The sequence below is a fragment of the Electrona antarctica genome (genome assembly GCF_951216825.1).
Source record: "Electrona antarctica genome assembly, chromosome: 8".
Taxonomy (NCBI): Eukaryota; Metazoa; Chordata; class Actinopteri; order Myctophiformes; family Myctophidae; genus Electrona; species Electrona antarctica.
The window spans coordinates 49,727,187-49,742,794 of NC_136789.1; the positions used below are offsets into that span (position 1 = coordinate 49,727,187).

Here is a 15,608-nt window from a genome sequence, read left to right on the forward strand (position 1 = left end):
CTTTAAAATATTGGTGGTCCTTGACATGAAAATGTTTGAGAACAACTGCTCTAAAAACAACATTGGACAATGATGTTTGACAGTCAGCACTATAGTTGCTTATTTTAGACTTAGCCAGGATGCTACCGTCATATTTTTGATTTATTTGATATAGTCAAGATACAGTTCAAAAAGAGCAGTACAGAATTTTCAGGATATATATAATTTTCAGCCATACGTTCGGGGACATACAATTGCGCTAAATACTGTCATATATAGGTTTTAAAAGTGAGGCTCTGTCACTGATACAGTCCTACCTTTCAGACAGATTCCAAATGGTTGAAACAGGTGGTTTGCTCTCGGAGCCGAAAAAATTCACCTGTGGAGTTCCTCAAGGAAGCATAATAGGTCCTTTATTATTTTTGCTTTACATAAATGACATGGATTCAGCCTGTTCATGTCCTTTATTTTTGTACGCAGATGATTCTGCACTACTGGTGACAGGTGAGTGCTTGGAAACAGTTAGTCGCTCTCTAGAAAACGAGTTAAAAAAAGTCAACAGATGGTTAAGTGATAACAAGTTAGCCCTGCATTTGGGTAAATCATAATGTATAGTTTTTGCTTCAAGACACAACTTAAGAGAGATATCCAACTTTTCAGTAGAATGTAACGGAGTTAAACTCCAGGTGAAAACATCTGTCACATATCTAGGTTGATCACTAGACCAGAACATGACCAGTGAATCGATGGCTCACTCAGTTATTGGCAAGATCCACGCAAGGACTAAGGGCCGATTCATACTCCTATTTTACGGGTAGTTCTGTATCTTTTACGGGTAGTTCTGTATTTCTCCCCAAGAACCCACATTGGTGCTAACCACTTTATAGAGTTAAATTGGCTTCCAGTCGAAGGCAGAATACAACAACTGAGACTCATTATGGTCTATAAAATCTTAAATGAAAAATGCCCAACATATTTTAAAGGTTACTTCCCGTATGTCAACGAGTCCCATAGCTTGAATACAAGGGCGAGTGTAGCTGATCTTAAACTACCAAACCTAAAAAATAAGGTAGGCAGAAGCGCATTTATATATACGGGGGTGGAGGACTGGAACAAAATCCCAAGGGAAATTAAATTTGCCCAGTCCTTGAACATTTTTAAAAATATGTTGAAAAACTGGCTGATGGGCAAGCTAGAATAGAGCTGTATTTATCTATCTATTTATTATGTATTTATTGTTTTGTTTAGTGATCTATGATGGTGTCGTTGTAATGTCCATTATTGTCAACGCATGTTCTTCCTATATCATATGCTGTATTTATTAATTTGGACCACAATGGAATTAAGTCTTTGACTTTTTGTGCAATCCTGAAAATTCTGTACTGCTCTTTTTGAACTGTATCTTGAATATATCAAATAAATCAAAAATATGACGGTAGCATCCTGGCTAAGTCTAAAATAAGCAACTATAGTGCTGACTGTCAAACATCATTGTCCAATGTTGTTTTTAGAGCAGTTGTTCTCAAACATTTTCATGTCAAGGACCACCAATATTTTAAAGAAACTTTACAGTTAAACAAGTCCAAAGTAGCTTATAATGACTAGACTTGGCAACACTGTGGACAGTTATAATAGCTCACATAAGGTCTAGGCTAGTTGTATTGTTAATATCCATAATTAGGGCTCCTGGTCTAATGGGCCACCTGGCCTGAGAAACCCATTCTCAAGGACTTTAGAGAATGGAGAAGAATTGTTATTTTGATCAATTGTTATTTTTGATTAATTGAAAATGGTGGGCCCTATTGTAAACAAGTGTAATGCTTTATTGTATCGTCCACTCACAGTTAACAGTTTTTGTATTGAGTTGTACTTGAAATGTACTGTAATTCTGCAAACTGTTAATAAATCAATGAATCAAACGTTTGCCTGTTATCTCTCCTAATGGTACCAACATCAATACAGCATAGAATTGTGGACAAAATCTTATCCAACGACACAAAAATATTCTTTAGTTTGGGGTCCGAGAGGCTCACCCCTTTTCCAACTCATAGTCAAAAGTGCGGACATCTCACCCGGAAAGTCAGGATAACTCACCGGTCATGTCACCCGAAAGTCCGGACATGTTGCCCGGGGAGATGTCTCTACTTTCGGGGTGTCCACTAGTCCCCAAAAAACAGTGTGTGTGACAGAGAGAGAGCGCAAGAGGGGGGTTGAACACTAGATGGCAGGCAGTAGAATATAGTATTTTTTTTTTTATAGTTTACTGAATATTTCTACTCTACTAGTTCAACACAGAACTATATCAAATGTGATGTAATTGGATGATCAAACTTTCTACAGAGATTGTTTCTCTGTAGAAAGAGTTAATACACTCATGTGTGAGACTGTTTCTAACTCCCCTAATGAGGGGACGGAGGGGAGGGGGCTATAGTTGTTGAGTACTTAACAACTTGAGTACTTCTACTCAAGTGGTTACTGATTATATTTAAATAGCCACAGTTTCAAACTTCCCTAATGTACATTCCACAGAAAGAGGCAATCACAGCTTATTTTACAATGTGTTATAACATATAATATAACAGTAAAGGTCCGTGCACACTGGACGTTTTCAGATTTTTAGCTGCGTTTTTCCGTCGGTTTTCTGAAAAACGCTCCCAGTGTGCAACCACCTTTATACTCTCATATGTGGTCGATAAATCATGAGGTGAGCTGTGTGGGCTCCGCTCAGTAGGATACAACAGAAGTAACTACACATAGATGTGTGTGGGGAGGACTTAATTGGCATGCAGACTAAATTGGGGAGAAATATGTATTGGCTACTGCAAATATTATTTTCAGATATATTTGCATAGGTACAATTACAATGTTTCATTTCAACAATGCTGTGCATTTCAAATTCAGGCCCTATGCAAACAATTCATAGACATGACATGACATGAATAATAACAAAAATTACACATGTGTGAAGTGAGGGGTGCTCTTATCATCATACATCACATTCCATGCTCAGCCAATCAAATCATCACAAATGTCAGGAGAAGGAGAAGTGATCATTTCCTCTCCATTGGGCATGCTGAAAGGTGGACTTTCAGGCCTGTGTTAAAATATGTAAGTGATCTGCATTTTGTGAGGGAAGGGGTCAGGACATTCCACGCCTGGGTGGTGGTGCTGTAGAAGGAGAATTTAACCATATTTGTTTTGAAATAAAGGAGCAGTATAATAATCCATGATATTGTCTTCATCTATCGACCTCCCTACGAACATACAGCTGTTTAAGTTGATCCTCCCAGCGAACTCATTTATAGTGGAAACTTTCTTTTTTTTTTGCATTCACCCCATGGTGTGAATGCAATGGTGTCTTAGCAGGTGACCTGAGTTATTTAAACTGTTTACACACCGTTTAAAGTAGACATATTTTTGTTGTCCTGTGAGAAATGTGGACATGAAGGTGTCTCTTCAGATTACTTGAATCGTTGAAACTCTTGTCACAATGTTTACATTGGAAAGGTTTTTCTCCTGTGTGGACATGGAGGTGTGTCTTCAGGGCACTTGACAGACTGAAACACTTGTCACAATGTTGACATTGGAAAGGTTTTTCTCCTGTGTGGACACGAAGGTGTGTTTTCAGGTAAGATGATGCAGTAAAACTCTTGTCACAATGTTGACATTGGAAAGGTTTTTCTCCAGTGTGGATGCACTGGTGCTTCTTCAGGGAACCTGAGACACTGAAACTCTTGTCGTTTACATTTGAAAGGTTTTTCTCCAGTGTGGACACGGAGGTGTGTCTTCAGTACACTTGAATGACTGAAACTCGTCACAATGTTGACATTGGAAAGGTTTTTCTACTGTGTGGACACGAAAGTGTTTTTTCAGGTTAGATGATACAGTAAAACTCTTGTCACAATGTTTACATTGGAAAGGTTTTTCTCCTGTGTGGACACGGAGGTGTCTCTTCAGGGCACCTGACTGGCTGAAACTCTTGTCACAATGTTGACATTGGAAAGGTTTTTCTCCTGTGTGGACAAGAAAGTGTGTTTTCAGGTTAGATGATTCAGTAAAACTCTTGTCACAATGTTTACATTGGAAAGGTTTTTCTCCTGTGTGGACACGGAGGTGTGTCTTCAGGGCACCTGACTGCCTGAAACTCTTGTCACAATGTTGACATTGGAAAGGTTTTTCTCCAGTGTGGATACGCTGGTGCTTATTCAGGGAACCTGAGTCACTGAAACTTTTGTCACAATGTGTACATTTGAAAGGTTTTTCTCCAGTGTGGACATGGAGGTGTGTCTTCAGGGAACTTGACCGAATGAAACTCTTGTCACAATGTTGACATTGGAAAGGTTTTTCTCCAGTGTGGATACGCTGGTGCTTCTTCAGGGAACCTGAGTCACCGAAACTCTTGTCACAATGTGTACATTTGAAAGGTTTTTCTCCAGTGTGGACATGCTGGTGTGACTTCAGGTGAGAGGAGTATCCGAAACTCTTGTCACAATATTGACATTGGAAAGGTTTTTCTCCAGTGTGGATACGCTGGTGCTTCTTCAGGGAACCTGAGTCACCGAAACTCTTGTCACAATGTGTACATTTGAAAGGTTTTTCTCCAGTGTGGACATGCTGGTGTGACTTCAGGTGATGTAACTGACTGAAACTCTCGTCACAATGTTTACATTGGAAAGGTTTTTCTCCAGTATGAACACGAAGGTGTCGCTTCAGGTGAGATGAGTACCTGAAACTCTTGTCACAATGTTTACAGTGGAAAGGGTTTTCTCCTGTGTGGACACGCTGGTGCTTCTTCAGGGAACCTGAGCCACTGAAACTCTTGTCACGCCGCTCGTCATCATCGTCTTCTCTGGTCTCCCAATCATCACTGTCTTCAGTGACTTCAATGTCAGATTCAAGTTCAACTTCAACCTCAGAGCAGTGGGAAGATATGTCTTCATCATCATCATCACCACCTTGCACTGCTAGTAATGTCAACGTTGACCCAACAGGTTCCTCTGGTGTTTGAAGTAGTACCTCCTGTTCCTCTTTAGGCTCCTCCTGTTCTTCTTTAAGCTCCTTCTGTTCCTCTTTAAGCTCCTCCTGTTCCTCATGAATGTGTGGAGGCTCTGGTTCCTCCTGGAGCAGACAGGGGCTCATCTCCTGTTCAGGAGAAACCTCCTCTTTACACACCACCATGTGCAGGATGTCTAGGAGCAGAAACATAACATGATGGTCAACACTGGATTCCTAAAATGGAAATCCATTCTTCCTCCATGTTCCATGTACAAAATGAGCTATTACCTACCAAGATAAGATTGACTAAACTGTTACTAACTCAGAGATTCAAATAGGGTGCATTTTGCATCCCAAAACGCAGTTTATAGTTAAGGGACGCAATAAAACAACGACCTCTGCATCCACCGGATGTACTACTGTACTACTGTACTGTTTTTATTATTTATATTATTTATTCTAGTTTATTTTGCTAGATTTGGTTATAATAATCATTCCTTATTCTGTTTTCTACATGAATATAACCACATTATAACCATATAAAATGAAATGGTGCCATTTGTAAAAATGGCAAATTATGACTCCTAACGTTGTTGAAGTGGGACTCATAAAATGTCCCTTGGACTCATCTAAAAGACCATCCCTGCATCCCGGGACTTTCAATTACATTGAAAACCTATTTACATCACTGCTAACTACAGGTTATTACTGTTCTGAAAGATTTTAGCAAAATACAAAAAAAGTAATGTGAAATTTGGTGTCCGGGTAGCTCAGTCGGTAGAGCTCTCACCTTTGGACCAGAAGTTGATGGGTTCGATCCCGGGCACCGCCAACTCAGTGTATGAGTAGCACGGCTTGGTGCAGCAAGTCGTGTGGGAAGTACTGGGAGCTGATGGTAGGTGTGGCGTTCCATCTCAGCAATCCATCTACCAGGTCTCTAGCACATTTTAACAGGGATAGCCTTCTGCGTGTTACCGGCTGATACTGACAATAAGCCACTCCCGAACCACTTCTAATGTGAAGTAATATATTGTTACGACTGGGGTCGTATTCTGAGATATGATTTTGGGTCCTGGAATGAAGTGGTGTGCGTGTACAACGTGTCAGATGTAGATGACACAGTGAGCATGGGTGTGACTGGGAATGGATGCAGAACAGGTGGCCAGCCATCCATTGGAGGGGAGACTTCCGGCCACCCATCCATTGGAGGGGAGACGCAGCCAGCGATTGGTGGGGAACTGTCCTGAGTCCTACAGCCATTCAGAGTGGCTAATGATGTTGGCCATTCTCTATATAAGAGAGGAGCAGAAGAGAGTGCAGCACGCAGCGGGACAGACCTGTCCTCCTCAGCTCCCAACCGGCCACCGCCCGTATTTTGTTATGTTCAGTTAATATGGTTTAGTTTGCTTTGCTGCCTGATTTGAGTTAAGTGAATTTGAGTTCTGTTTCCTTTAAGTTCTGTTCATGTTAAGGAGGTAAGCTCTTGTATTTTGTTTTCGTTAGGTAAGATATTATTTTGGTTTAGTTATTTTTGATTTATTTCAACATTCAATATCAGTTGCCTTGAAACCCTTTACTTTTGATTTGATTTTATGAAACTCACCTTAAATTGTTAGTCCTATTCTGTTAATACATATAAAGTTGCCTTTACACCTTTAACCCTTTGTTTGAGTGGCTGCTTGGGAGTTGGGGAAGACGGGAGCGTCATATTTTCATGTTGTGTATCAGGCCCCTAGACTGGTGCATAACATATATTTAGTTACTTTAACACCAAAATGAATAATGATGTTACAGCAAATATTTCATTTGAATCATGAAATTCAGAAACAAATTTAAAAACATGATACTTCACACCTGAGCTCTGATTTGGAAGTAAATTAGTCATGCCACTCAGTGCATGATGTTATGAAACAGAAGCACTTCTGACAATGAAAGCTTGAAATGTGGACCGATGGTAGCTTAACAATCTATGTAAACGATATCCACTGCGTAGCTCTGTACGTCTGTAAATGGGTCTTGTGAGTCTGTCTGCCTGTGTGTCTGGGTGTCTGTAAATGGGTCTGTGAGTCTGTGAATCTGTCTGCCTGTGTGTCTGGGTGTCTGTAAATGGGTCTGTGAGTCTGTGAATCTCTCTGCCTGCGTGTTAGGCCGGGGGCCACAGCTATAGAATTATTGAGTGGGGGGCCACACAGCATGCACGCTTTGTGCGATTTGTGCGCACGCGGAATATGTGTGGGTTCTCAAAATGCACCCTAACCTATAAACCCTAACCCGACAGTACATATTAAAGAAAGGAAGAGCACATGAAACTTACTGAGGTGTGGCTGGTCTTCATCTTCCTGTTTAATAGAAACGTCTTCAGCTTCCTGTTTAATAGAAACGTCTTCAGGTTCCTGTTTAATAGAAACGTCCCTGGCTGAGTCTGGAGAGTTCATCTTCACCTGCAGTCTGGACTCCACACACTGGTCTGAAATCAAGTGAATAAGGAAGGACTTTAGACCCTTTAAAAACCACTCTCAAAGAGCACTTACAGGCATCTGCGATTCAAACCTGGCCCCTGTAAAAAGTCCACCCCCCCCATTTTTCCCATACTGCTCAATTAATCACTACAGCTCCATCACAATGAATTAGAATATTGTGTAAAAGTTAATTTTCTTCCGTAAAATAATTGAAACGTGAAACTTTCATATATTCTCAATTCATTGTGCATAAAGTATTAAAAACCTTTTTTTGTTTTAATCTTGATGATTATGGCGTACAGCTCATGAAAATCAAAAAAATCCTATGTCAACAAATTAGTTGGACTAAAAAAATGTTTTTTTTAAACGAGAAATGTCGACCATCTGAAAAGTGTATTAATGTATGCAGTCAATACTTGGTCTGGGATACTTTTGAATAAATTATTTCATCAATGGAGCGTGGCATGGAGGTGATCAGCCTGTGGCACTGTTGAGGTCTTATGGAAGCCCAGGTTTGTTTGATAACAGCCGTAAATTAATTTGTATTGTTGAGTCTCATGTCTCACGTGTGCCAATTGCTGCCTGAAAAGGAATAGAAGGGCAGTTTAGAGACTCCGACAGCACCTGAGTGACATGTTTCCGTAACATGTTTTTTTTGGGACCCTTATGGTGTCTAGTTATGATTTCTTCTTGTTGCCCGGGTCAACTAATATCCCATGGCGGTTATTTTTAACTCTTTCTTACACCTACCCCCAAAATGAACCATACGATGGAGCTAACACAAAATACCATAACTCTTGAACTAAACAACATACAGAGACAAATGAACACATTTTTCTATATAATTTGGAACCGTTTGGTGACGTTAACGTCTTGCTTGGATCCCATCGCTGGTGGAAAATATTGTCCAATGAGAAAAGAAAACTGGGTTTTTGAAACTTTTTGCGCGAGTTCCCATCTGTGGGTTGATTGAGCTCGCTAAATTAACAGATTTAACTCACAAACTAACACCAAAAATGGCTGGACTAGGAGAACAAACTGTGTTCCGCGACCGTCCCGGAAGGTTTCTAGATTGTAGAAGGCCTAGTTTATTTCAGCACGGACTGCCACTGCTATAGACCACACCTTGCCCCACAGTGGGATGCAGTCACTGCAAAGGCTTGGTATGTGCACTACAGTTATCTATCTCTCTCTCTCTCTCTCTAGAGAATCGCATTAACGCATTTTAATTGCACTATTTTTTTCACAGCGGAACTGGACAGTTTTCAGATGGACCGGCGCACCACCCAGTGCACTGATTGAAGTGTCCGTGTCCTCTACAATAACACCACCAGACAGTTCACCAGACCGGGGGAAGCCGCTGAGATCACTTTGCTTTTCCCCGTGGATTGGAAATAGGATTTAAAAGGATATCCGATGATAGCATGGATTACAGCACAGTTGTGTGCAATTATTCAATAAAGAATTCGCATATCACCGCACCTCGTCAAGCCTCCAGTATCGGCTCGATGCGAAACATGTTGCACCGAGCCTAGCCTGGAAGCTAACGTCAACAACAGTAGCTCTGGTCCATAGCGTAGTTAGGACTCAGGAGGAGTTATATGGTACTTAATTTGATCCTTTCCCCTCACACCCGCGGAAGTGCAGGCTGTGCAGCCCCTCGTTTTTAGCACGAAAAAGATGTGAAAGGCTACTTTCCTCCTTCTAACACTATGGATCAGAGCTAACGGTATTCCAACTCCCAGTAAAAGTTCAAGGACCCGACCAGATGACATCAGGCCTGCCAACTCTCACGCATTCAGCGTGAGACTCACACATGAGACGTCTTTCACACGCACTCACGCCACACCCACTATTTATCACGCACGCACAATACGCACGCCGAGGGGGGCATATAATGTGCCAAAAAAGCCAAGCCGGCTCTCATAATAACAATTTTCTCCGCGGCTCCGCCGCGTAATAACGCGCGCCCATGTGTGCGTCCTCACAAACGGCAGAGTAGCCGATCTGCATGAGATAATGCAGTGCTGTTATATGCAGTAGTAGGGTAACCTCCAACTCGTCAGCAGGGCAGGGCTGTGACGCATGGAAATGAGCCATGCAGAGTTTAACATCGCTTCGAAATATTTTTCATGGAAGACAATATAGCCTCCACAAGTTACAACATTAAGTGAGTAAGTGACTATCTCTCTTCTATACTGGTGTGTGGCGTCTCTTGCGTGATATGAGGAACGGTGCCACTGTGCCAGTAGCCTACGCACATTATAGGGACAAAGTCGTGTGTGTGTGTGTGAGAGAGAGAGAGAGAGAGAGAGAGAGAGAGAGAGAGAGAGAGAGAGAGAGAGCCCACAGATGTGTGGGCATGGGGAAATCATGGAATGGTTTGAACTAAGAAAATGTAAAAATAAGGCATTTTCCCAAATTCCAGTTTTCTGACTTTTTAATTCACAACATATTCCCCAATTTCCACTGAGATTATGGGGTGAATGAATGTGGCCAGACCCATCTTCTCTTTCTGTCATAGTGACATTGTCCTGCATCAGATCATGTCCAAATCAGGTTCTCCAATCTCCAGTAGCCTCTTCAGTTTTTTGAAGATTTTTTGAGTGGTGCAACCACTCCCTTACGGAGCTATGTGTGTGGCTGGCTGGGTCTGAGCACTATGTGTGTGGCTTGCTGGCTGGCTAGCCTCGGAAACCCAGACGTTTTTATTTCCAGGGAGAAAAAAAGGTCTGGGTCCGAGTCCACTTCAATTAGTAGCGCAAACGTCGATCACTCTCTGCTGATTTCTGATCGTCTGCACCTTTGTTAAATTGACGCACACACTCACACCCGTACACACACACACACTCCTCTCTCTCTCTGTCACTCTAATAATTAGTCTCATGTCCAGCAGCTGCGCACAGTTTCTGCCGGCGGATCCTGCCGGGAGCTGCCTATGCCATAGAAAGCATAGGTGAGTTCCAGGCTACTGGCTGGCTGAGTCTGGCTGACTCTTTCAAAACCGCTCTCAAAGGGCACCTACGGACGGCTGCAATTCGAAACTGGCCCCTGTAAAATCGGAATCCCTCAAACACGAACGCAAGGACAACACAAGAGACGGTCGCGGCCACACAGCCAACTCAAGGTATGGCCACTGAGCCAACTTGGGGACCCAACGCAAGGACAACACAAGAGACGGTCACGGCCACACAGCCAACTCAAGGTACGGCCACGGAGCCGACTTGGGGACCCAACGCAGCTCCTCCAAGGAAAATAAACAAATTAACGGAGCTGAACGTGAATCCCCCCCACCGCCCACCCCTTTTTTCCCCTCACTGTATATGTTTCTTTTCCCTTTTTACCTCCTTTATGATGAATTCCTGTTCTGTCTATAGAAGTGTCTATTTGTACGTCTCTAAATGTTTTGATGATTTGAACATGGTGGACCCTATTGGAAACAAGTGTAATGCTTAATTGGGTCGTCCACTCACAGTTAACAGCCTTTGTATTGAGTTTGTGCTTGAAATGTACTGTAATTCTGCAAACTGTTAATAAATTATTCAATCAATCAATCAATCAAAGTCTGAGCACTATGTGTGTGGCTTGCTGGCTGGCTGGCTGGCTGGGTCTGAGCACTATGTGTGTGGCTTGCTGGCTGGCTTTAGAGTCTAAATCAATGTTAAAAATGGCCAAATCGACATTAAAAAAGGCCCAAAAAAAATCGGCGCTGCGGCGTCGAACGCATTAACACAGCCGACGCGGATCGCGTATCAATACGTTATCAATTAATCAAACGTCGGGTGCGAATCACGTATCAATACGTTTCAATCACTTTTTTATAGCATACTTTCATTCATCTTTTTACCCACCCGGACAATGAAGAACCATCGCCCTATCATTGCTGCTTAGTCCCGCTCACGTGATCAGAAAAAAAAACCAAAAAAAAAAAAAACCCTCCCCTCCTGAAAACAGGAGGGCGGGCCGCTTTACGTGTATAAACCAGTGTAAAATGGATGCGCCCTAGTCTGTGTGTGAAAAGAATCAAATTTCACCTAACCTCGCCTCACCAGGCTTTCCTCCACCTATTGGCTTTTATACTCGATTCCCCCCTCCCCTCCTGTTTCTCCTGCAGGAGGAGGGCCTTGCGAGATGGGGGCTCATGTCTCGGAAAAAAACATAAACGGAACGCTGTTACGCTGCCTAACACATGATCTGCAGATTCTGCACCAGATCGGCATTGCTGCAACACACATGGACAGATGCATGTTTACTTCTTCATACTGTAGCGACCAAACGATCCCCGAGCCTACAATACTACGAACTAACAAACGAACTACAGTATCGAGAGGGGCCGCCATGACAACAGACAGTCTACCGTTGGTGGATCACGTATCGCCATGCAGAGCCGTCATAATCGGAGATCGCTCAGACGTGTGATTGTAACGCTTTTTTATTCATTATAATTGTAGTGATAAGACCGCAATGAACGCGTCGGGGACGTAATCGACCCGGGTGTAATGTATAACGAACTTTTCCGCGTCCTAAACCGTGCATGCCCAGGCATGTTCCCTATACTAGCTTGACAAACAAAATCAGCTCATGATGACAACGCGTCTCACCGTTATACTATAGTTCTGAACCGAACGGTGGAATGGGACTTTTTATAGCCGTACGATCAAGACTTTTGCTGCCCAATGTGCCCATGACCCCCCCCCCCCCCCCCAATGTTACTGCGATCAAAACAATGAAAGCAGTGAATCATCATCATCATCTAAAGGATGCAGAGTTATGAAGGTTTATAGTCAGACATTGACAGGCAGATATAACAATAAACACAATAAATATGCTATACATCCTATACACCGAATGAAAGCCCTGAATGTGTACTTTTACGAGGAAAAGAGTAAACATTGATCCCATGTACAGTCTGTCATAAATTGGTTACTGGGTGGATGCACATTGCGCCCACCAGATATAACTGCAGAGAAGACATGGACCCGAACTCAATATTCACAAAATAAGGCCTATAGCGACATATAAATACTATATACCGTATGAAACAGAAGACTCTCTGCTTTCATAAGAAAAAAACTTCTACTGTAGTAATAATAAAAATCACACCCATGTGAAGTGAGTGGTGCAACTCTGTCCCATATTCTGTTCTCTGCTTATTCAATACTGCTCGCTATATACGGACTGAGGCAGAAAGTCATGTAAACCTTTTATTTACAGTTTGGTCTGTAAACTTCTACTGTAATAATAAAAATCACACCCCTGTGAAGTGAGCGTTGCAACTTCACTTTACAGACCAAACTGTAAATAAAAGGTTTACATGACTTTCTGCCTCAGTCCGTATATAGCGAGCTGTAGTGAATAAGTACAGAACAGTTGCAACGCTCACTTCACAGGGGTGTGATTTTTATTATTACAGTAGAAGTTTACAGACCAAACTGTAAATAAAAGGTTTACATGACTTTCTGCCTCAGTCCGTATATAGCGAGCAGTATTGAATAAGCAGAGAACAGAATATGGGACAGAGTTGCACCACTCACTTCACATGGGTGTGATTTTTATTATTACTACAGTAGAAGTTTTTTTCTTATGAAAGCAGAGAGTCTTCTGTTTCATACGGTATATAGTATTTATATGTCGCTATAGGCCTTATTTTGTGAATATTGAGGAGTTCACGTCCATGTCTTCTCTGAAGTTATCTGGTGGGCACAAGCTGCATTCAATAACCAATTACTGTCTAACTGTACATGGGATCAATGTTTACTCTTTTCCTCGTAAAAGTACACATTCAGGGCTTTCATTCGGTGTATAGGATGTATAGGATATTTATTGGGTTCAATTTTATATCTGCCTGTCAATGTCTCTGACTTTAAACCATCCATAACTCTGCTCGCTGTTCAAGATAACCACTTCCAGGCAAATGCAGGTGTTGCAAAAAGGTCAATATCTCCAGAATGGAACATGGTAAAATCAAAATGTATTTTTTAAATTGAAGTGGACAAGTTCAGCTTTCTTTTGATGTATGCGTGTGATTCTCGCTATGAGAGAACATTTTGCTGTGGGCCCCCGAACAAGGCCTTTGTGCAATGTTAAACGGTAGCAACATCCAAATAGGCCTGTCGAGATCTTGTAGCAATCAAAGTGTTAAGACACTAAGGTCTCACTCTTGGCATTTTCTGAAACTTGGCAGCCCTGCTAGTTAATAAACACTTCAGTTCAATCAATCATTACTGTGTTTATACATTTTTATACATTTATGTCTAATAAACTATTCAATCAATCGAATCAACAGACCTGCGTGGCTACATTTCTCCAAACCACCACCAGTGGTTCCAGGAGAACTCCACGGGAAGAGCGAGGGAACGGCGGTGCTCTTCAGCCTCCTCCCCCGTTCCTCCTGGTGTCGCCCCCGGGCCATCCAAGCCGCCATCAGCGCCATGGGGTCTTCTCTCTTCTTCTCATAGTCCTCCTCGGTGAAGTGCTTGCTGCACACGCGGAGGTATTTAGTCTCGGCCGCGGACGTGTTGTTCGCATCATAGTTCACGTTTCCAATAGCAACGAGCCACCGCCGACACCTGGCCATGTCGCCCGTTGGAAACGAATAGAACGTGGTGCCTTCCAGCTCGCACTTCTTATAATCGCGGTAATCAGAGCGACACCGAGGCACAGAACACCACGTTGATCTTCTGCTGCTAGACTCCATCCTGGATTCTGTCCCGTCTTGGAGAATTCTGTTGTCCTGACTGCTGGCTGCATGTGCTCGATTCGTTTCGGCCATTAATTCCAGAATGGGTACATGATTTCAAAACGAAAGTAGCCTATAATAATACAGGTCAATACAAAAAACTTCTACTTTTGAGAATATAACCAGAAAAAGCACAAAGACTTGTTGTTTACATCAATAAGGTTACAGCGCCGAGCAGTATCTTTTCCCCCTCCTGTATGAGCTGTGTTGCCAGATTGAGCAGATTCATTGTGTGAGAGAAACAAGCAGCCATCAAGCCCCAAAATAAAAACATTTTGTAATTTACAGGACAACTTTAGTTTTTTTCAACCACGGTTCATGTTTTAGGTTGTTATTAGAGAAAGTAAAAGATAACTGTTAATAGTTTTTCATTTTCTGCTTTCTTTCTTTTTAGCTATTTCTGACAGGGGGCGGGGGCATTCGAACATGGTCCTAAATAGGTATTTTTTTACAAAGATGGTGATTTATTTTTATGACCCCAATAAATTATATCTGGCCACAAAAGATCACGGGATCTATTGAATGTGACAAACTGTGACAAACGACACAGTATGGCCACAAATGTATCCACAAATTTAAAAGAATAATAATAATAATAATAAAAATGAATGGGGGTCCTTGGCACAAAATGCTTTCAGATGGGGTCCGTGGACAAATACAGGCAGAATTGCAGATCTGTTTGTGTACACACACTTTCTGCAAGGAAACACCCCAACACTGATAGAGGGAAATGAGGGATACATTTACTCCGCAAACCGCGGAGCGGTCTTGTTATCGGAAGGTCGCCAGTTCGAATCCCCGGACCGGCACGTTAAAATTACCACCGCTGAAGTGCCCTTGAGCAAGGCATTGAACCCCTACCATGAAATGTTCTATGAGCAGGGTCTGGCTGTAAACAAGCATCTCGAGCTTAGTCCATTCACCCTGGGTAAACAAAGAACTTTGCTTTACTTTGCTTTGGCTAAATGTATATTACAAGCCCAAAGTCGCTTATAATAAGCAGACATGGCAACACTGCTCCTGAGCGGCGCGCCGTTGATAGAAGACGTCATGACATCATCACGTTCACCCAAATATGGGTATAGGAATAATAGGATTCCCGGCCTCTCCTCACTCCGGTCGAGTGGTTCTCAACCAGTGGTCCGGGGACCACCAGTGGTCCTTGAGGGGGTTCCAGGTGGTCCCCAGCTAAATGATGGAGAGTTTGTAACCAAATAGACCGGCTTTAACTATTGAGAGCGTAAAATGAAACCAATTTCATATCACGCTCTCAAGAGTTACATTACTGTTTAAGGCCTTCAAAAGGCACAATTGTTTCAGAAATGCTGGTATATAGTTTTGTTTCCCGTTTAATCACCGTCTCCACACCATAGCGCAAAACGGTCTTAAGCTGCGCACTTCTTAAGCTGCGCGCAGCTTAAATTCTGAGTTTTTAG

General features: G+C 42.4%; 1 protein-coding gene across 1 annotated transcript; it reads right to left on the reverse strand.

Moving 5' to 3' along the window:
* Positions 1–501: 501 nt before the first annotated feature.
* On the reverse strand, positions 502–14,387 carry LOC306928818 (uncharacterized protein; the record flags this gene model as incomplete). The annotated part of the gene is made up of 4 exons (XM_079509089.1): positions 13,722–14,387; positions 7,289–7,441; positions 4,623–5,168; positions 502–512 (listed from the first exon to the last, which is right to left on the reverse strand). The coding sequence occupies exons 1-4, from the start codon at positions 14,203–14,205 to the stop codon at positions 502–504; spliced, it is 1,194 nt and encodes a 397-aa protein (XP_079365215.1). The 5' UTR covers positions 14,206–14,387.
* Between the last annotated feature and the right edge of the window lie 1,221 nt (positions 14,388–15,608).